The sequence below is a fragment of the Phasianus colchicus genome, chromosome 3, assembly GCF_987193195.1.
Source record: "Phasianus colchicus chromosome 3, bPhaCol1.hap1.1, whole genome shotgun sequence".
Taxonomy (NCBI): domain Eukaryota; kingdom Metazoa; phylum Chordata; class Aves; order Galliformes; family Phasianidae; genus Phasianus; species Phasianus colchicus.
The window spans coordinates 71765136-71788009 of NC_143438.1; the positions used below are offsets into that span (position 1 = coordinate 71765136).

Sequence of the window (22874 nt, forward strand, 5' to 3'; positions counted from 1 at the left end):
TCTGTAAGCAGACAATGCCACTGAAGTAGGCATTTTCTGACACAAATCTCACACTTCACCAGCAGTAAATTTTCTTACCCTTTCGGCCTGGAAATCCTTTTTGTTACAGAAGTATGTGTGCAACAGTGCTACTTTAGAATCATGGTAAAAATTTTATCCATTTATATTCAGTACTTGACAGTCACTATTGTGTAGCTGGAAGAACTTTAGAAAGAACAGATAATGTAAAACTTAAAGTGAGTACTGTTTCTTTCACTCAATAAAAAACAACAGTTGACTACAGAGGCAAGACTTAAATAATACAAATGATGTTAGCTTACGAAAATAATCATGATTAAGTTTTCAAGAGCACAATTAGACCAAACAACTTTATTTTTAGGATTCTTGTATTCATGCTATTATTTTCCCTGCAGTCTGTTGGCTTTGTTAGGCATAGTTGTGAGCAACTATGAAGTAAAAAGCATCATTTTTTAAAAACTGCATTTAAATTCAGAGGAGTATACAGAACAGTAACACTTCTGAAGTTAATTCCTAGCAGTCAGAAAAAGAAGATAAGTATATACAGACTTTGAAAGTTTGGCCCCATCTAAGTTCCTGCTCTGAGGAACCCTTATCTACGTACCTGGCATTAGCATTCTGATTGAAAACACAGTTCTCCTAGCACTTCAAGACAAATAATATGCCTCAAGAAATGAAACTGTATTATCTTTTTAAAGGTTACAGAAGAAAAAGGGGTTTGTCTTGTTCATTTCTTTAAAGACATTACATGAGATGTAGCGATTATGATTTTATATAAAAGAATTAAGGTCAACAAGAACTATTATCCACAGAACTGGTTTCCTAATAAGCCTGAATTTTGAATGCAGTGCCTTTTCCTCAAATGGGCTAGCTTTTATTTCTTACTAAAATTTACTTATGTTGTTACCAAACCAATCAAAGCATTCTGAATACTAATCGAGATTATTTTCCTATATAAGAGAAAAACTTAGCTGATTGCCAACACAGTTGTCCGTGACAGATGTTAGTTCAAAGTGATCATATATTGACCTAGAATGCATCCACACAATCATCAGCAAGTTAACATTCATACTGTGAGCATGTGAAGGTGAAACAAGACCACTGAAAGTTCTGGCTGAAGCCAAAATTCTTGACCCAACTCCAATATCCATTTTTTGCCTCAGTGGTATAACTACATTGAGTGAAGAGAAAGCCTATCAACCTGGTTTGTATAGATTTTTGGAGTCTTTATAAACCATATATTCACCGCTATGTTGGCAAATGGTAACAGATCAGTCTTTCCACAGAAAGCAGCCAGGATCATTCTCACTAAGATCCACATACACTGAGAAATAGCTGAGATCAGTAACCATACAAATTTTAAGTAGGACAGACACTTAATAGCAATTTCTTTTTTATTTAAAAAAGTTGAATAGCCAGCAAACCCAGCTAATGTGAACAGGAAGATCTTTTTTCTTCTAATAGTGATGCCTGCAACCACGTAAAACTGAACAGCTTATACCAAAAAAAAAAAAAAAAAACAGTCATTTTTTAGTTTTATTAAGCTAACCTCAATAAGAACTGTTATTACTAATGCAGGTAGCGCTAAAGTTTTTCTATTTGAACTGTGCATGGTCATCCAACCAACACTTACAGTTTTATCTGATGCAAAGTCAGAGAACAAGGAATTAAAGCAAACTAAAAAAATAAACATAACAACCCAACATTTTTTTCCTTTAAAAAAACATTAAAACTCCATGCTTTTATACCTCGACGTAAGATACTGAATGTCCTCCAGAACTTTGAAGCTCTTCTCTGTTGTAAGAAGTAGGCACTATATATTTCTCATATCTTAACAATACAGATATTTTAACCAGGAATTTAACCGAATTAGATACTATTTACAACCGTTGATGGAAACCGTTTCTTCTGCATCTTCTAGTAATTAAAAAAGTGAATGTAACCGTCAATACTGTCAAATCTATAATGTTTTATTCTAGAGCATCTTTACTTCCTTTACAGCAAACTCAACTTAACCTTCCGTGGACCAATTGGCCTATCGTTCAATTCATTAATAGCAGTCATAGCTTCCTCATAGTTTGTCATAGCGACGATGGCATCACCTGAAGGTAATCCTTGTTCATTGTACTGTACAGAAACTGACTCTGGTATAACTCTGTAGCCATAGAAAAAGTCCAGAATCTCATTAGGAGTCGCTTTAAAAGGTAAGTTTTTTAAGCGGATAGGAACAATCCGGTCAGAACCACCACTGAAATTTGGGTCCGGCATAAATCTTCCTTCAGGAAAATTTCCCATTTTATTATTCCCAAATTCCATTCTGCCAAAAGGTTTGCTGTCACCACCAAAATCCATGAGGGGCGGTGGACCTCTAAAATCCTTAGGAGGGCCCATGAAATTCTCAGGGGGGTGCCTAAATTCAGAAGGATGCCTGAAGTTCCCAGGGGGACCAAATGAATGCATGGGTGGCCCTTGTGGTGGTCCAGGTGAGCCGACCGGACGGGACAGCTCACCTCTGTTATACGCATGTGAATGACCCTGCATTTCATTGGGCGTAGAGAATGGAGCGGTTACACCAAACTTCTGCATCTGCTCTTCAGATATAAGTCTTAGTAATACCTCTGTTCCCAAATACCTTTGATGATTTAAATTTTCTGCTTTCATTGCTTGCTCTTCAGATTTAAACTTCACTAATGCCTCTCCCAGCCCAACTCCTTTGTCATCATAGAGCAAGTAAATATCATCTTCATCAATATCAAACCTCTCAAAAAACCTTCGCACTTCAACTTTGGTCACATCAAATGGAAAATTCCTTACATAAGCACACATCTTCAGGCCAGAATGACCTTCCCGATAACTTTTTTCTGTTATGGCCTGTCCAGGATGACCTCTTTCCTGTGATCTTTTCCTTTCGTAAGAATCAAGCATTTTCAACATTGACTTTCTTGAAATTGGAAAAATGTAAACAGAACGATTGAGAAGAACCTTTCTATGACATTCCAAAGCAGCCTGATAATCTCTCTCGTTCCTTAACATTACAAAGGCATCTCTAGTCCTCCTCTGATGCTTTTCCGATAAAATCTTTATTTGTTTGTTGCTTATATCCAGATCAGGGAAGAATTCTCTCAAATCTCTCTTCTCCACATTAGTTGATAGATTCCTTAAGTGTATGTAATATTCCTGGCCAGAAGGTGATCGAGACCGCGTTCTTTGTCTCCTAGGTGATCTTGAATGAGAATGTTTCCTTGCATGCATGTAGCCCGAACTTCTTGGAGAATGTTCTTTGCATAAAAAGTGATCCATTTCATTTGGCATGTCTACCCTCCCACCATATTCTATCCACCGTTCCTCTGTAGTTGGACTTATTTCTATAAACCTCTGACCCATATACTGTCTGTGCCGTTTAAGTCCTTCTAAGGCATCACCAGGTGTAGCAAATTTTACCAAGCAATTACCATTATTTAAACCATTACGATGCTTAATCAGAATGACTCCATCCACACGTATCCCAGAAAGGAAATCACGTACTGCATCTTCTGTTGCAGAATAAGGTATACCACGTAGAAATAAGTAAAGATCATCTGGGTTAAATGCATGAGAATCCTTTCTTGACTGATAGCCTGATTTAGGCATACCTACATCACCTTGTCTCGTGCCATTGGTGTGGAAGCCAGCCTCTGGATGATTTGGTGGACCATAACCAGGTTTATTTATCCCTTTTGTAAATGCTGCAACTAAATGTGGAACATCTCCAACACCTGATCCACCAGAACCATTAGGACCTGTTCGTCTAGACCCAGGCATAGCTTCTCGTCCCCCACGGTCAAATCGCTTCCGGCTCATTTCTATGGTATTCTGCATTTCTGCCTTGCTGCTGAGAAAGAGCTCTATGCGCGAGTCCTTGATAAACCCTCCCGAACAGCTCATGGCACGCCGTGCATCTTCATCTGTCGCAAATATAATAAAAGCCTCCCCAATTTCTCCTCCAATAATATGCACACCTCCATCGGGAATATTCAATCCCAAGAAGAAACGACGGATATCTGCAGGACCCGCAACAACAGGAAGCCCCTGCAAACGGATGACTACAGCCATGCTGAGCTCAACCCACAGCAAAAATCACCTGCAGACAAAAAGGTACACATGATAGCACGTCTTTAGTACTCAGCTATTACAGTATCTTAACACTTAAACTAGAGCCTTTTTAAATGACTGTCCTTGTCTCAATCAAGAGAAAAGATAGCAAAATAAAAAAAACACCCTCGCAAGTTCACAAGAATAGGATTAAAACAAGATTCACTGAAAGTTGATTAGTCAAAAGCAATTAGCTACTCCACCTGCACAAGTCTATCAGCATTCCCTATCCTAAGGGCAACCAAATCCACCTCAGTTATCCTCTCCATCCATGATACCTGAAGAACGCCTACAGTCTTTCACGGCACAGCTGCTGTATGCCAGAGATCTCAGACCAGTCCTAAGGAACAAAATTTCCTGTTTACTTTTGAACAGGACATTTGTGAACATAAACACTAAAAATACTAGATGAAAAAAAGGAGAAACGAAAAAGGGTAACTGCGACACTGGAAAATGAAGTAATTCAACAGCAGTGATGACTTTACTGCTTTGACAAGTTGCTCTAACCAGTGATCAGTTCTGCAATCACATGTTTTTCTCAGCGTTCAGAAATGTTGTCTCTTTCATGTAGTCAGAATATTAATTGCAGCAGCCACATGCACTCAGGAGAGCGTATCCTAGTTCCCAGCCACAAGTCTGTGCGAATAAACTGCCGTGTACGATCTTGTCACAATACTCAGTGAGAAGTGTTAAGCTTTTGGCAGCTTACCTGTTTCTGCTTGGAAGACCTGATAAATTCTGTAAAATCAACTTAACTGTGGAAAGAAAATGAAACATAATTAATGGCTGATATCTGTACTTCGGTTTACAAACTTTGCTACATTGCTGCAGCGTCCATAGCAGCGGCTAATAATAAAGCCAAGCATGTAATGAAACCTCAATCTGTGATAAAATGAAGGCCTCCTTCCATGTTCCAAGGAACATTACATCTTTGTGTTTCCAAAGCAAAGGATATTCAAAAGTCGACTTCTGCAAATGATGAAAACGCGATGAGGTTCATCAACTGTGTCATACCAAACCGCTGAAATCAAACAGACCGACTATATATTGGGGATAACCCTCAAGTCTTTGAGTTCTTGAAAGATGCACAAGTCCATCTCAAGATTATAGTACGTGTCCATTCTTCCACAATCCACCTTCTTTCACAGTTCACAAGAGTATGCTACTCACCAGTCCAGCACCATACTTTACGTAAGCAGTGAAGACAATCAAAAAAGCAAACAAATATAGTAAGAAGAAACTTCAATGAGCTCCTCAATTCACAAAGCAGAATTCAGTATCTTCCCTAAATATTAACCGCCTTTCAAAATCACTCAATACACTGACTTAATCACATCCAAATTGTCAACATTATCATCTAATGACACACAATACACAGTGCAATACTGTCAGAACAAAGATAAGCTTCCAGAGCACACAACTACATTCCTTTAAAAAGAACAAGAAGCCAAGGCCCTGTTAACAAGCCTTTGCAAACATCTCCTGCAAAAAAACCTTGTTCAGGAACAAGGATAAAGCATTAGATCCTGATGTCAACTTAGCTACCGATCACAGTAACTCTCATTTCACCAGAGTCCAGAAAAGCAACAGCTATCACATTCTGGTCACTTCTACATCAGCACTTTATAAACACAACTAACCAAAAACAAATGCCTGTTTAATACTTGTACAGAAGATCATCAGCCCTCTGTATTTTTTGCAGTGAACTGACTCCAGCCAGCAGCCAAACAGTTGATTGTTTACTCCACATCCCCATCAGCAGGACAGGGAAGAGAATAAGAATGGATGCAAGAAAATTCTTGGTCAAGATAAAGACAGTTTAACATGTAAAGGAAAGATTAAAATTAAAAAAAAAAAAAAGCAAAACAAAGGAAATCACTCACCAACTCCTACATGAGGATCTGCCTCAGAACAATGTCCACCTTAGAAGCCAAAAACATACCCTGCCTCCCTTTCCCCTAGAAAATCCAGAGAACAAAAATCTTCCTCTATCTCAGTTTGTGCTGCTGAGCAGGATACTATATGGTACAAAACATTTCTTTAGTTACCCTGGGCCAGCTGCCTTGTCTGTGTGCCCTCACAACCTCCTGGCCACTCCCTGTCTACCAGCTGGAGTAGCTGAATGGGAAAAAGAAAGCCTTGACCTTGTGCAAAGGCTGCGTAGGGAAAGCCAAAACGCTGGTGTTGTCAGCACTGTTTAGCCAAAAATCCGGAACACCGTATCAGCTGCTATGAAGAAAGTTAACTCCATCCCAACTGGACCCATTTTAATCTATCTTCTCAACAGATGTGAAAGCAATGCCAGAAGCAAGGAGAAATTCAAGGGCAGGACTTTCTTTGTAGGGCCTTCATGTCTTGAAAAGTCAAATCCGCTGCCCTGCTACTTGCCGATGTATTTTATCTGTAGTATTTCTGAATTTCATCCCAATCCTTAAACAGCATTCAGAACAGAACTCCTCAGAACTTCTTCGATGATAAATGGCAAGTTCTCTACGATGTATCATGGATACAACATACAACCTTCACTGGTTAAAACCAGACACTTCAAGAAGTCTTAAACAAAAAGCAAGATATGATAACACATTTTTACCGACTGCACATTAAACAATCAAGAAGCAGCACAACCTGTAGATAAGCCATCCAACTGTTTAACTGAATGAATACAGTGACTTTTAGGATGCAAGTGCCAATTCATAACCTGAGCAAAGACTTCAGAGAACAGGGATTTACATCATAAACAGACTGACAACCTCATGCCAGCCATTTAAAAACATGGAAGTACACCCACCAATGCTTTAAGAGATTCTGCACTTGACTGGGTTGGCTAGAAAGCAGTACATCTATACTTCCACACTCTTAGCAAATTTCAAAAGCCATTAAAACCTCGCTAAATTAACACTTCACTCAAAAAAAAAAAAAAAGGGAACATTTTATGAAACTAAGCCTGAATTTGACTAGCATTCTTGCGATGTAGTGAGATTGCAATGGCTTGCAGACAGTGAACATGCAAACCAGAAGGCACATTCACAGAAATGTCACAACTGTAAAACCCGGTAATGAGAAGTGTCAAACAGCTGGCGGAGTGATGATGATTTGTTATTCCGATCGTCTTACAAACGGACTCTAGCACTGGCAAGGACTGTCGCACACCGGTTTCCCGTCGCGAAGCCAGACGGGTGAGCGCCGCAGCGGGCAGGCCGCTGGCGGGGCCGATCCCAGGGCCGATCCCAGCGCCGCAGAGCCGCAGCTCCGCCCGCAGCCAGCGCAGCGCCCGCCCGGAGGGGAAACGGGTCCCTCCCGCCAGCAGGCCGCGGCTCGGGGCCGCGGGATGGCGGCCGAGGAGAACGGGCCGAGCAGGAGGCCGCGCGGCCGCGTCTGGGAGCCGGCCCGGCAGGGAACGAGCCCGGCTTCCCCGGAGCAGGGTGACGGGAGGGGCCGCGGAGGGAAGGGCGAGAGGCACCCGGCGGCGCGAGGAGGCCTCGGGCGACGGCCGCGCAACGGCTCCGAGAGGGCCGGGCTGCCGAGGAGCGGCGACACGCGGCCGGCTCGCGGCGAGAACCCCGCGCCCTCGGTGACCGGAGCGCCCCGGGACCCCGGGCGCCGTCCCTCACGGCATCCACCCACCGGACAGGCCGCCGGGACAGCCTCCGCGCCGAGCGCCGCTCCCCGCAGCTCGCGGCGCAGTACCGCCAAGATGGCGCCCTCCGTCGCTCCCTCCCACAACGCTCCGCGTAGGAACCCAACTGCGCCTGCGCGACCCCCTCCCCTGCCCTCGAAGCCCCGCAAGTTCTTCCGCCTCTCTCCGCCAGCACCCGGTGCGGGGCTTCTGCCGTAAGGCGCGCTTCTGCAGCCGCCGCCGTGTGCGCATGCGTGGCGCCTTGGCGCGCAGTCGGAGTCCGGCAGCCCCGAGAGGAGCGGCGCTGCGGCAATGCGTGCGCGTGCAGCCGGCGTTCAGCTCTCTCCAGGCGGGCGGGGCGGGCCGTGGCATCGCGGTTACCTCAGTAGCTGCGCTGCCAGTTTCTTCTCAGAAAAATAACACGCAAAGCACTTCCGTTATACTTCGTTATCATGCTTCAACGTTTGGATAGTGATAGGACAAGGGGGAGCGGTCTTAAACTGAGACAGGGGAGGCTTAGGTTAGATATTAGGAGGAAGTTTTCACACAGAGGGTGGTGACGCACTGGAACAGGTTGCCCAAGGAGGCTGTGGATGCCCCATCCCTGGAGGCATTCAAGGCCAGGCTGGATGTGGCTCTGGGCAGCCTGGTCTGGTGGTTGGCGACCCTGCACATAACAGGGGGTTGAAAACAGATGATCTTTGTGGTCCTTTTCAACCCGGGCCGTTCTGTGATTCTCTGATTACTATGCATTGCTTTACAAGTGAGATACCAGAAAGCGAGCCGCCTGCCCTCCATCACTGCTCTGTTACTGACCCAGCCGCGTTTCCCCAGCTCAGCCCTTCCCGTCCCCGCCCCGCGCATCCCGTCACGCGTTCCCGCCCCGCGCCGTCCCTCGCGGCCGCCGTACGAGGCAGCCGTGGGCGGGTAGCGCTGAAGGCCGCCGTAGCCATGGCGACCGCTGCCGCGCTGCTGCTGCTGCTGCTGCTCCGGGTGCCGCCGTCCGCCCGCGGCTTCTCGCTGCCCCTGCAGCGTCCCGGCGACTGCGGCGACGCGCGCTACTTCGACATCTCGCAGCTGTCGTGCGGGCCCTGCGGGGCGCACCAGAGGCGGAGCGCCGGCGGTGAGCGGGGCGGGCACGAGTGGCCGTGCGGGGGGGCGAACGGAACCAAAGCACGGAGCGCCTCGGGTTGGAACGGTCCTTAAAGCCCACCGAGCTCCAGCTCCCTGCTGTGGGAAAGGACGCCGCCCAGCAGCTCAGGCTGCCCAGGGCAGCACCAGCCTGGCTCTCAGCGCCGCCAGGGATGGGGCAGCCGCAGCTCTGTGGCAGCTGTGCCAGCGCCTCACCGCCCTCTGAGTGAGAAATCTCCTCAGGTCCCGTCTAAATCTCTGACAGGATAACCCAGCATTTTTCACAAATGCTGGTTCTGTAAAACTGGGCTGGTAAGGATGCTAGTGGTGCTTGAACGTTGTGGAGCACTTCACATCACTGTATGTGATTTTTACGTGGCCAAATTTAGGAGTTTACATTATAAATACAGTTCATTAGCACTTAGAATCAATTTTATTTTGTAGTATGTGCTTAAACATATGGAAAAAAGTCCAGGATAGAGAGGCTAAAAAGTTTATGGAAAAAAAAGGTATTGAGCATTAGCAAGTGCCATGAAAGTAGTGTTTACATGAATTTCAATGTTATTCACTGAAATTTCAAGATAAACTTTAGTTCACATGGAAAATTTTAAGTGTTTAAAATAGCTTTAAAGCTACTTCTGTATTTTGATGGACTTTCGCGGGTAAACATAGAATCATAGAATTGCTCAGATTGGAAAAGACCTTAAAGATCATCAAGTCCAACCACAACCTGACCATACTACTCTAACTCTAACAACCATCTGCTAAATCATGTCCCTGAGCACCACATCCAAATGGATTTGAAACACATCCAGGGATGGTGTCTCAACCACCTTCTTGGGGAACCTATTCCAGTGCTTAACAACCCTTTCTGTAATGAAGTTTTTCCTGATATCCAACCTAAACTTACCCTGGCACAACTTGAGGCCATTTCCCCTCATCCTGTCACCTGTCACCAGTGAGAAGAGACCAACCCCGCTCTCACTGTAAGCACCTTTCCGATATTGGAAGAGGGCAACAAGGTCTCGCCCCAGCTTCCTTTTCATTGTATTCGAAGTATAAAAACTGAATTCAGAGATATAATGCTGGTGATGATGTAGAGAGTGGGCTAAGGATGGCACTGTGGTATTATTAAACCAACTGATAGAGCTGGAGAAAAAACACAAAAGTGCAACTTTTATGTGTTCCCGCTTAGTCCTCTCATGCGTCACTCAACCCTGTAACATTCTCCCAAAACCTATCCCTAGAAACAATGACATGAACTTTTTTTTTAAATAACAGGGTAATTTTCACATCTTACTTCTGTGCTTTATGCATACATCTGAAAAATTATATTGATTCCCTGAGGAAAAAATAACAGTTGTTCTTAGTATTCTGTGACAAAAATCAATTTTATGTAGATTAAAAGCTTGTCTTTGTTTTCAGGTAGTTCATGTGTATGTCTGCCAGGGTATAGGATGGTTTCTAATACTGGTGGGTCCTCTGTTATTTGTGAAAAATGCCCAGCAAATATGGTGAGTATTGAGCTTTCATACTTTGCCATAATACTGATACTAGATTTCCATCTGACTGCAATCTGTTTTGTAATTTAAAATAATTTTGAGAAATAGTCTTTACTTGGAAATTTTTTTACTTTAAAACCATGTTTATCCATAAGAATATTTTTCTCTTGAGAATGATGTATTATTTCAGAGGCATCTTTTTGTTAGAAATTTGATTCCATTGTCAAAGCAAGAGGATTTAAAATGTTCAATTTTCCTCCAGTGCTGTTGTGTTCTGTCTCATGTTGTATCACCTTTATATTACTCATGTTATATTACCCTTGCGCAGACACCAACCACTGTTTTATAGAATGCTAAAGAAGAATTGCAGCTCATAAGTGTCTTATTTATATAAATTCTATTATAGATTGTTATATTCAGGCTGTATCTTCCTACTCCTTGATACTTTGCTTTGAAATGAGCTGCTGCTTTTATGTTACTGTAATTATACCTATGTACCCTTGTAGTCTGCTCAATTCTTTCTGCCTGTCTTGACAAATTATAGTACGATTCAAAGCATAGAACTGGAGGCACCAGCCTTAACCATCTTTCTCCCTCTAGAGTAAACAGAGAAGTAAAATTTCTCCAGGAGAAAAAAATTCTAGAATGACACCAAGCTGAGTGGTGCAGCTGACACACTAGAGGGAAGGAATGCTATCTTTAGGGACTGCAAAAGGTTTGAGAGGTGGGCCCATGCCAACCTCATGAAGTTCAGCAAGGCCAAGTGCAAGGTCCTGCACCTGAGTCAAGGCAAACCCAACCACAGATACAGGCTGGGCAGAGAATAGCTTGAGACAGCCCTGAGGAGAAGGATTTGGGGGTGTCAGTTGATTCAACGTGAGCCTGCAGTGTGTGCTTGCAGCCCAGAAGGCCAATGGTATCCTGGATTGTGCCAGGAGAAATTTAACCAGCAGGTCTAGAGAGGTGATTCTGCTCCTCTACTCTGCTCTTGTGACACCCCACCTGCAGTGTTGTGTCCAGTTCTGGGGCCCCCAACACAAGAAGGACATGGAGCTGTTGGAGTAGGTCCAGAGGAGGGCAGTGAAGATGATCAGAGGGCTGGAGTACCTCCCCTCCAAGGACGGGCTGAGAGAGCTGGGGTTCTTCAGCCTGGAGAAGAGAAGGCTCTGGGGTGACCTTATAGCGGCCTTCCAGTACCTGAAGGGGGGCTATGGGAAAGCTGGGGATGGACTTTTTCTAAGGGCAGGTAGCGATAGGATGAAAGGAAATGGGTTTAAACTGGCAGATGGTAGATTTAGACTAGAAGAAATTCTTTATTGTGAGGGTGGTGAGACACTGGAACAGGTTGCACAGTGAGGCTGTGGATGCCCCCTCCTTGGAAGCATTCAAGGTCAGGCTGAATGGAGCTGTGAGCAACCTGTCATAGAGCGAGGTGTCCCTGCCTATAGCAGGGAGTTGGAACTAGGTGATCTTAATGATCCCTTCCAACCCAAACCATTCTATAATTCTGTGATTCTAGAATAGTTTCCTTCCAATAGCTGTAGAAAAACTCAGGAGATGAGTTTAATTGCATAAGTTTAGCAACTAACTGGGTAATGCAAGTAGTTTTTCTCTGCTTTTCATCTTGTTTCACTAGACAAAGTCCTTGGCAAATATCTATTGGTATTTTTGTCATTCCACTTGTACTGGTGGTAATCTTTGATCCATAGCAGTGGACAAGGGAATAACATCTGTATCACCCAAAGATGGTCGTTTATCTTCACTTCCCCCATTGTTCTTGATCTGTGGTGCCCTTACTCCTTAATATAACAGAAGTGTGCTTGTGAATTGTTCTGATACATGCATGCAGTTACAAGAGCTGATCAACTCTAAGACTTCTTCATTTCCATTATTTCTGTATATGTGAATATGACTTTATGCATTAATATTTTTACTGCTTTTATATATATGTATACACATATATATTTTAGCAGAAAAACTCCATATCTTTTTTAAACCCAGCACTTTGAGTGAACTCTAGTCTTTACTAGAGGTATTAACAAATGTTTCAGAAAAACTTAAAAACACTTTTTTTGGTCTGTCTTTGATAGGAATTATAATATTATTATTATGTTGTTGTATCTGAACACATTTTCTAGTAAAGAACATTTGGATCAGTCATTCTTCACAGGTATTTGATGATTGTTTTTGAAAACATTAATAGTTTTATGCTTAATTTTAGAGTGGGGTTACTCAAGATGGATGGAATTGTATTACCTGCCCTAAGGGTCTGACTTCTGAAGGAAAATGTAAATGTCTCAGTAATGAAATATTAGGTAAGAAACATATGCAAGTTATGAGATATTGCTGCTTGTTTTAGATAGTTGAGTTCTATTAAATAAAAAAGGAAATTTAACATATGTTAGCATTTGTAAGATAACAGTTTAGCATTGCTACTGATCTCAAACTTCGTTCCTCAAAGACAGCAAATCTTTATCACTGTTCCTTGAAATAAAAGCTAATGTGAAAGAGTTGTAGAAAAGAATACTGCATCGCTACATCACTTTCTTGAAGCTGGTTGGCACATGGAAGTAGGTGGTGAAATGGGGAGTAAAACCAATTTCAGTACAGACTTAAGAAAAAACATACAAATGTTTTGGAGAATATAATGCATAGGTACTTTGCAGTACAGGAATTACAGATAAATGAAAAGGTGGAACCAGGTGGCCTGAGCGCACCAAGCAAGCCATTGTGTGTTAAGATCTGGGGATTTCATGCTTCCCTAAAATGCACTGAATCTGTGATTCCCTGACAAACACCTCCCTAAATCTGCAGCTCTCACCTGATGCCCTGTAGTAGTTACAGATGCATTTCTTTAAAAACAGAAAATGAATTTTGCTGTTAATTTTAGTTTCTGTATTAAATACATTTTTGCTAATCTTGCATAGTAAAAAAAAAAAAAAAAAAAAAAAAAAAAGAGCAAAGAATGACTTTATTAAAGAATATTTAAAAAGTTCCTGAGAGCGTTAGTTTTCTTCATTTGCAAAGACACAGGATGGAAAAGACTTTTCACGTGTCTGTAATTCTTTGATTAAATACTTAATGTCCAGTTTGGTTTAATTTCTTACATAGTCTACTAGAGAGTCACTCTTTACAGGATGACTAATTTTAATTTTTTTAGGAATCTCTAGAAATGTTAACATCACATGAAAAAATATATCTATTCTGAGCCTTTTCAGTTTGAAATAGCAAAGAAGCAATACATGAAATACTTCATTTCTCATGACTACAATGTTGTGTATGCACTGTATAAACAACACATTGGTATACATACATATAGAGTCAGAGAATCATTAAGGAGTGATTGGAAAAGACCTCTAAGATCATCAGCCCAACTGTCAGCCCTACATAAATATATATGAGTATGCATTTATAGTGGATGTATCGTGCAAGTTACGCTTTTGATTTGGAGGAGATAAAATCTTTGCATTTATTTCAGATCACTGCACTGACGCTTTCATTATTAGCACTTTTTTTAAGCTGTATGAGATACTGTGCATCATGCTGTTATATCACAGCTGCTTTTCTTTACAACTCAGTGGAAAGAAGCGTTGATGGCATTTTGCTAAATGAAGCACGGTGCATAGTTTGTAATGGGAGCGCAGAGTCGTTCTCCGCTTCAGATGTGTTAGGAAGCAGGTAAGTATTCTTCCTTTTCACTGATAAATTTGGAAGTCTCATATTCTGTTTAAATGGAATATTTCTGAGATGAAGTCTGTATCCATGGGATATAAACATTTCTGGATAATAGAAATGTTCTCTTTTGTATCTACTGTATACATCCTTAAAGCTTGGTGAGAGTTTTAAAAGCAATGAGTTGGAATTTGTCAAGTCAATATCAAACTTAATATGAATTCGATAAAATCCTTACCTGAAAAGCATTGTTCTTTTGTTTTTTTGTGTGTTTTGCTTTTGTGGGCTTTTTTTGTTGTTTGTTTTGATAACTAACTGTATCATTTCTTTGCTTCTTCACTAACGGTAGAAACAAACTGATAATATGAGTTTTGGATTTCAGTTTGAATTGTTGAAGATGCTCATGGTATCATTAGGCCTTACCTCTATAAATGACATCCTATGTAGTCAGCTTTCACTAAGTACTTAACATCATACTTTATTGCATTTTGAGTGTTTTCTTCATGTTTGCAATCCATAGGTGTGTAAGATGTGAACAGACATTCATCAATGTAAGCAAGTCGTGCAACTGTAGCAGCCCAAATATTTTAGTAAGTAGAGGAATGCTTATTTCATCGAAATTCAGAAAAATGAAAAGTTGTGTTGAAAAATACAAACATTTCCATTTTTAATTTTCATTTCTTTTTCAGAGTGGAGGTTTATGTTTCAGTGCTCGTGAAAGCTTACCTCCAAAGGGAATTGCAACTGTTCGGTTTGGACAGCTAGTAAGTATTTTTATACTGAAGCATTTTCAAGCTGTATCCAGTAAGTCTTTTAAATTCTCTTCCTGGAAAACAAAGGTGGTGGTGGCTTGCTGTCCAGTTGCAGTGATTGTGAGGTAATTTGCATCAGCATAAAGATTGGAGTAGATATGAAGATCTGGCAAGCATTGCTCTGTTGGGATAGGTTTAAGAATATCTTGGAAGCTGAAAAGTGGAGGTAATTTACATGAGTTTGGTATCAAAACAAGTTGTATGTGGTCTGTTGTATTTATTGGATGTGGATTTCTTTGGTGGCATGCAGCAACAGAACAAGGGCAACAGGTGAAAAGCTTCTTGAAGTGCAGGCAGTTCCATACTAACACGTGGAAGAACTTCTTTACTGTGAGTGATGAAGCACTGGATCAGGCTTCCCAGAGAGGCTGTGGAATCTCCTTCTCAAGACCCATCTTGTTGGGAAGATTTAGGCTTGCTCAGTTATCCCTAAAAGAGACAGAGGAGTCTTCAGCTTTCTTTATTCAAATAAAGGGAGAGTCTACTGAGGGCATTTCTGAGTAGGATCTCTCAATCCATCAGAGGCCCAGCCTCTTTTTACTACTATACCCTGATGCTATAGTGAGCTCTCTTCCTTATCCCCCCATTGGCTAAAGTACTCAGAGTTCACATTCTTCTCAGTTCACCTACCACATGTTCATCTCCCCCCTAGACACTAGACACCCCCCTTTGTTTCCTGTGTTTTTACAAACTTTGTAGTCTGAATTCAGAGTTTGCTGTTTGGCCCAACTTTGTGTCCTGTCAGGCACAAAGCAGGTTTTAAACTAGCATCTCCTGCCATATACCCAAGATAACTTTGTTCAAATAGTTCTCCTCAGCTTTTATTCATCAGTCTTACCTTATTTTGCAAGCACATCTTATCCTTTTTTCATTCATCTCCATCTCAACTCCTATCTGTGAGACCTACTGTAGGGAATCTGCTTTAGCCGGGGGGTTGGACTCCATGATTTAAAGCACCCTTGTATCACAAAAACACACAGAAGAGTTCAAGAGTTTGGTTTAAATTTAACTGTAAAATGCAGGTGGTTAAATGAATTTTGCAAATGTGGTTCCAAGTTAGATTAACCATCCAGTCAACTCTTTGCTCTTGAAATTATTAGTACTTCCTTGTGCAGTAAAAAGAGCTCCTTTGTCACAGAATCTGTTCTCAAAACTTCAGTAGTTCCACTCTTATTACATGTATTTTGTCTAACTTAGCGGAGTGAAACAAATGATTTCATTTTGGTGGTTGAGTTTAGAAGAGAGCTGGTTCAATTTAGATATTTACAAAGGTCAGAAAGCTCTTATAAAAAATAAGTAGCATCTTCTGTTTGAGAGTTTCCCAGACTGTTGTGTGTTCAGTTAATTGTTCTGAACAAAGACAGTGAAGCTATTCCTTCCTTACAGGGTGTAACACTGACATCGGCTTGGTTTCTGAAAAACCTGCAAGCCTCAGCCTCTGCCTGCTGGGTGAGTTTCATTAATGTTTGCAGTTTGCTTTTTTATGCAAAACAAGTACTCTGCATAAAAGCCCCTCTAACACTGGGGCTTTAGTTTGTGGAAGTTGGCTTGTTTTAAATAACCTTATTTTGAGAAGACAGTAGATAAGAGAAATGTATATACAGAATGCTTAGAAAGACTATTAAGCTGTAGTGAATGGTAATGCAAGTCTCTGTGTCTGAAATCTTCACAGGGTGAGTAATATTAAAGTCCTGCAATAGTCAGTTTTCTACTGAGTATATTGGAGGAGGAACCCCTCAAAAATTGGCAGCTGGTCTTTATGTCTTCAGTGGCTTTCAGTTGATAATTCTGTTTTCTGATTGAGAAGGACAACCATTGAACCTTCCATTTTATTTCTGTTTTGATTTATGTGTTAATTTATTTAACTGCATATTGCTTGCATGGCAGTAACCATGAAGAGTGGCTGCAGCAACAGAATCATGCACAGTAGTGAAGGGGATAAGCCTGCCTCATTTACCAGCCCTCTTACCTCACTCTTGCTTTGCCATATTCCTTTCCTCTCAACCACGCTTTAACTTTTCATAACCCACATTTTCTCCCCACTTCACACACACCACTCTGAGATGTATCCTCCTCCTCATTCCCTTCATTCTCACCAACTGAATCTGTTCTCATCCCATAGGTAAGTTTATCCTGTTTCTCCTGCTGAGCTCTTCCAAGGTGCTGCCTGAATGTTTGTGCAGCTGCTAATCTGACCCATGCAAATGCAGTAGGTGATGGCGAGTTAATACCAGTGCTGTGATTGGCACCTGTGTGCAGCTGCCAGGAATCACTTCTGCCATCACATGGCAGCGTTTGTTTGCCAAAATTGAACAATTATGTAAATACAAGGTTTAGAAACAGCAGATTACAATAAGTACTAAGCTGAAGAGAGAATATTTATGAAGCATGCAGCTATAATAAAACCTCAATTTTCAGATGCAGATTTTGATTTTTTTTTCTTGCATCATGCCATCTAGATAACGCAACAACAAAAAAACTCTAAAAAAATGGGAGCATTGATTTCATGCTGCCATTTGGAGACCTTCAAAAATGTAGAACCAGAATAACTTGAAGAAAATATTAGATGTTGGCAAAACAAAATCACCTTCAAGTGACGATGAGGTTTAGGAATGACTGAATGTAATAAATTTTGTATCTCACATAAAAGAGCTCATAATTTTTTTTTTCTGTGTTCCTGTGTTTCTCCACTGCAGTTGTACTCTAATCTAACAGCGTGCCAAGCTCTTGGAAATATGTGTGTAATGAATATGAACTCACTGAGTTCCTCAAGTACGGATGCCTGCAATTTATTTCAATATATTTATGCCAACACAGCAAGGCTAGGCATTGTCCATTCAATAGCATTCTGGTAAGTTACCTTTTCCATTACGTTCTGTCTTGAATTGTGTTTATAGAGTTTATTATTCTGAGTGTTCTCTGATTTAAAACGTGTTTCTTCAGAGAAAATGTTGTGATGTTTTTCAGGAGACATAATCTGCCATGGCTGTATTATGGTGATCAACCAGGATTAGCATCCCAAGTGCTTGAGACAAATCGTCTCCCTACTATCTTCAGTTTTAAAGGAAGAAGTGAGGTAAGTGATAGGCAATAAATGTGGGAAATTGGATGTTAGGTAGAGGACATCATCACATAAAAAGTTTTCAATTTGTTGCAAATCCAAGTCCACATCCAAAGATGATTTTTAGGCAGCTGGTGTAACAAAACTCAGTGGGAGATCTGTATAGAAGAAGAAAGTGATATTTATGTTAAAAAAAATTCTCCAGGAAAATATTATTTTACTAACTCACACTTGCATGCACATTTCTGTTGCTCATACTAGTATACTCACAGCCAGCTAGTAAGTCCTTCATGAGACTCCAAGATTCTTCTGAATTGGCAGTGATAAACTAGAATTTAGATCTTTTATAACCCTACAAAGTTAATAGGAGGTTAGGCATTGTCCTTCACTCCTAGAATTCTTTACTTCAATTTCTCTAAGTCTTAAGAAAGTAGTTAGATGTGTTTTTCCCTTACTTGAAATACCTACATCCTTACAGGTCTGTCAGTTTTCCTCATGAGCTAATTAGAAAAGTAAGGGTGTAAGTGATGTGCTGTAACTTTGCTGCTCGTGTCAGGGTGCAGGGTTTTTACTGACATGTCTGATTTGTAGTTTTATGTCAGCCCTCGCCTCAGTTGCAATGATGGGAACTGTATTCTCCATTGTTGTTACACTATTTAAGCCCTTCCTTCTCTTGTTTCTGGCACTTCTGCACGTATTTCTATTCATATGCCAATTATATCAACTTTCATTCTTGTGTTACAAATCTGAACAACCTGAGTTCTATCAAAAATTGATTCAATCTATCATTCCAGCTCAGAAATTTCATTTTCTTTAGATAAGTAATTGGTGTTTTATTTTATGAAATTGTTTTAAAGTTAGTAAAACTGGAATAGTTCATACAGATTAAGTAGATCACAGAGAATACAGTGGTAACCTGTAGTTTATACTGCTATATTTATCGTTTCTTCCAGTTGACTTAAAAATAAACTAATAGGCTTTTTAAGCAAGTTGAGTTGTGTTTTATATTAAACAAAGTTGCAGTGTTGCAGTTCAGCTTCTGCTTTAACAAGTAAGAAGTGTTCATCATAAGGCTGAAATTCTGAGACTGCTGGATGTTTGAAACCTGCACTGATTTGAAATTACATAGGGTGTATCTACCTGTATAATGTACTTAATGTGAACAGATTCTTTCAGTCCTACCAGTTCTAACAGAAGAGGCCTATAAAAAAATACTTACTATATTTCTATAGGAAATAGAAATAAGAGGCTGGAGAGATATACTAAATCCCTTCCAACAAAACAGAAAAAGTCTTGTTATAACTGAGCTGTTTTGTCACTGTCAATTAAAATATCTCAGTATTTGTTACTTTTGTTAGGTTTCCCTTTACCTTCCAGCACTGAGATAAATATAGAAAGTCAGAGGCCTCTCAACAGAAATCAAGAAGTAAGAGTCGTATTCTTTTTCACTAAGTTTAAATAAGTGTTTTTTACAGTCATTTAAGGCTGCCAGCCTATAAATGAGGTTAAGGAGGCCACCCCTTCTGGTCACACAGGTGTATTGTTTGCAACTGTGCTCCTAGGCCTGGCCATGCCCCTTCACCAGGTGTTCAACCATTGGTTCAGGCCATGACCTAGAGGTCTCATACTCCAAGAAAGCTCAATGTAATCACCACCAAATGTGAAAGTAGTTGAATAAGCATGATCTGGTAGAAGCATAGCGTAGTATGGTTTTGTAGCTGTTAGGTTGTAGGTAATTTGTGTTGACTGTGAATTTGATTTGAGCAAATGCCTGATATTTCTACAATTATGTGTATGCACTCAAGAGAAACTGAATCATTCTCTTGGAAGCTTTTGGTTTGAGGACAAAAATATGCAAGCAAAAAGTGAGGCTATAAAAGAGAAAAAAGACAATTAAGTTTAAAAACAAAAACGAAAGTAAAATACCAAAACTAAAGTATAAAATCTGAGGGGGAAAAATAAATCTTTGTACTGAAAGTTTTATAGATGCATAGAATAATGAGACAGTAATCCCTAAAGTGTTTTGTTGTGTCTCTTTTTTTCTATCATCAGGATGTGAAACTGCAGTTTATTGCAGCCTCGTATGATGCAGCAGGAAACTTTCTTAAATGGCAAAGTTTGGAAGGAGGCCTCTTACAGGTAAGTTTGATGTAATTGCCTTTTTTTGATAATGTGGTGTTGTGATTGCCTGCACGCAAAGCCTTCAAACAAAAGCCAAGTGTCACATTACTACAAGTAGTGACAGTTCATAAGATAAATATAAGTAGATTAGGGAAAGTAACCCTTGATTGAGGCTCCAGATGATCTCTCCAAAATGAAGAGTATAAACTCAGCAACCTATCATCCAAGGGGCCAATATCCATTTAAAATACCTGAAAGTTCTGAGAAACAACGAAAATTGGAAGCTATGGAATGTAACAAAGTCTAATTTGTTCAGCTGTCCAGCAGTGATGTAGGCTCTCTCAGCAATTCTCTAGGCTGGCAATAAGAGGAAGACAGGCAAAAACAATCAGGAATTGTCCATCCTCTTTTCTAAGCTCTTCACATCACTCTTGGTGCACTTCACTTTAAATGCTTTGGTATCTGCAGAAGAATAGTTGACTTTCAGGATTTAGATGGTGACTGCTGTTTGTTTTGTTACTTTCTCAGGATGAATTGTCTTGCTTCTGCCTTCCAGATTTTAAGGAAATAAGTGTTTGAGAAAATGGGTTATTGAGCTAGTGATGACATTGGAAAATACTGTGCAAGAATAAATTGAAACAGCATTTTAATACCTACATTAATACAATAAGTATTATTGCTTACTCTTTAAAACCAATCCTTAAAAATAGAATAAAATGAAACTCAGTATATATTTCATGAACCTGCTGAATATATAAACTGCTTGGGGTACCTGTGAGTATTTAGTGTCAGAAAGTAATAGCTGAATTGAATTAGCCTAATTATTATTATGTTTTGTTCAGCTTTGTCCTGATACCCAGACTAAATTGAATGCAGCTTATGTATTTGGAACAACTTATGAACAAAGTGTAAGTAAGAGAGAAAATGCTTTTCTGAATATATGAGTTAAATTGCTTTGCTGTGTATCATCAGTAACTCAATGCTAAGCAGTCCCAGCTCTCTCAGCCTTTCCTTATAGGAGAGGTGCTCCAGTCCCCTAGTCACTTTCATGGCTCTGCACTGGGCTGTGTCAAACAGCAACGTACCTCTCGTGCTGGTGAGCAGAGAAGCAGACATAATATTCCATGACTGTAGTGTTTGTGCTGTTTGTAATTGTATGTCTGAAAGTTGCTAGAATATCTTTTCCTGGTCTTTTGAAAAATAGCAGAAGAAATGTTAGCAGAGCTTCATTCTCCTAATTGGTTACCTGCTCAACTGCAGTCATTTTTATGAGCTTTGTATAAAATCATTAGTACGCCATAATTGCTTGCAAACAGCTGGAATGCCTTGTCTTTTGCAAAGGACATAGAACGATTTCACAGCAGTTTTATAAGGGAAGAATCCAGAGTTGAGAAAGTCATGAAATGGCTGAAGTGACCTTTGTATTCTGATGTTTTTTTCCTCGTAGTGCAAGATTTCTGTTTCCAAGATTTTACTGGATTTTACTAATCCAATCTTTTATGACCTATTCTATGAATATAATGGTGACAGTGGACAGCAATACCTTTGGGCTGTGCCAGTGTTAAATCTGAATCTTCAGTACAGCGAGATATATGTGAATCAGGGTAAGAATATCACAGCAACAATTCTCTGAAGTTCAATAATCTGAATAACTCAGGATGCCAAGGCTTTGTATTAATTACAGTCTCCAAGTTGTTTTTTAAAATACCTTCATCCACTGTAGTTTCTTTCTTTCTTTTTTTTTTTTTTTTTTTTTTTTTTTGTGAATTTATCATTTTTCTAGACATGTTCTGATAGTGTTATGTGCAAATTTTGATTGAAGATACTGGTCCAATCAATAATATGCACAAAAAGGTTATCTGGTGTTATTATATACCTGTTTAAATTGAAAATACATAATTCTCCATCCTGAATACAAGAGTACATACTGCTTTTATTGGATTTCATTCTGCTTGTGCATTGAATTAATTTCTTCAGTATTATAAGACACTCATTTTCTTTTCATAGGCAGCAGCATGAACAACTGGCTTTTGACTCGTCGCTTCTTTTTGGTGGATACATTGAGTGGAAGAGAAAATGACTTGGGAAAACTACCAAGAATAATTCGAATTGCTAGCAAAATAACAATAAGGTGATTAAATGCATGTGATAAATGCAGTCTTGTGCAGTCTGCATTTTGTGGTGTCTTAAATGGAAGTTGTTTCTCCTATGTTCTGTGCTGTTTTTCCCGTTGCTTACTTGAAAATAGTAGGAGTTTCTGTAGGTTATTCTCCTGAGTGAGAGAGAATAGAGAGAATACCTCTCTGAACACTGATTTGTGGGGCTTAAAGCTACTGTGATTACTTCTCACTTAAGATGGATCAATCTTTGTATGCATAATGCAAGTTAATGGGCATTCAGTCATCTTATATGAGCAAGTGTCATCAGAACTCCTCTGTGATTTTTTGATATATATATTGCTGACTATATAAGGATGCTATTTCATATTCCATATTCTTTTTGCAGTGTTTTTACAAGCTGTGGCCTACAAATGTTGTCATACAGTCCAGAATGGTCTTGTAGTACAATAGTCTTGCAGTGCAAGATTGCTTTTTAGGGTCATCACTGCTTGTGAATCCGAAGTGGAATCTGTTTTGAAAGAACATTTTATTTCCTTCTTTATACAACATATTTCTCTGAGATCACTGTTCAAACGAAATTGAGATCTTTCATCAGCACTTCTTTACAATTTAGCATGAAATTTTGGTTCAAAAGATTGCTGATTAGCAGTGTCTTGTCACATATGCAGGTAAACATCTTGAAGGTTAATT

At 40.2% G+C, this 22874-nt stretch overlaps 2 protein-coding genes across 4 annotated transcripts in view; one reads left to right on the top strand and one right to left on the bottom strand.

The window, feature by feature from the left end:
* Nucleotides 1-339: 339 nt before the first annotated feature.
* On the bottom strand, nucleotides 340-8117 carry RBM12B (RNA binding motif protein 12B). Of its 2 annotated transcripts, XM_031590992.2 has the most exons (3): nucleotides 7774-8117; nucleotides 4859-4904; nucleotides 340-4138 (listed from the first exon to the last, which is right to left on the bottom strand). In XM_031590992.2, exon 3 carries the CDS (start codon nucleotides 4108-4110, stop codon nucleotides 2014-2016), a length of 2097 nt encoding a protein of 698 aa, XP_031446852.1. In that variant the 5' UTR covers nucleotides 4111-4138; nucleotides 4859-4904; nucleotides 7774-8117; the 3' UTR covers nucleotides 340-2013. The 2 variants fall into 2 exon arrangements, with proteins under 2 accessions (XP_031446852.1, XP_089993932.1); XM_090137806.1 differs by lacking the exon at nucleotides 7774-8117 and having other exon boundaries at nucleotides 4859-7760.
* TMEM67 (transmembrane protein 67) overlaps nucleotides 8059-22874 on the top strand; it is a 31595-nt gene continuing 16779 nt past the window's right edge. The window contains exons 1-13 of one of the 2 annotated variants that reach the window (XM_031590994.2): nucleotides 8059-8888; nucleotides 10322-10410; nucleotides 12620-12713; nucleotides 13977-14076; nucleotides 14591-14660; nucleotides 14760-14834; nucleotides 16269-16331; nucleotides 17579-17733; nucleotides 17850-17958; nucleotides 19996-20082; nucleotides 20907-20972; nucleotides 21512-21668; nucleotides 22072-22195. In XM_031590994.2, coding sequence (XP_031446854.2) covers nucleotides 8513-8888; nucleotides 10322-10410; nucleotides 12620-12713; nucleotides 13977-14076; nucleotides 14591-14660; nucleotides 14760-14834; nucleotides 16269-16331; nucleotides 17579-17733; nucleotides 17850-17958; nucleotides 19996-20082; nucleotides 20907-20972; nucleotides 21512-21668; nucleotides 22072-22195 — 1565 coding nt within the window. In that variant the 5' untranslated portion in view covers nucleotides 8059-8512. Of the gene's footprint in view, nucleotides 8889-8913; nucleotides 9883-10321; nucleotides 10411-12619; nucleotides 12714-13976; nucleotides 14077-14590; nucleotides 14661-14759; nucleotides 14835-16268; nucleotides 16332-17578; nucleotides 17734-17849; nucleotides 17959-19995; nucleotides 20083-20906; nucleotides 20973-21511; nucleotides 21669-22071; nucleotides 22196-22874 lie in introns of those variants that run through there. The other variant, XM_090137805.1, reaches the window with a different exon arrangement.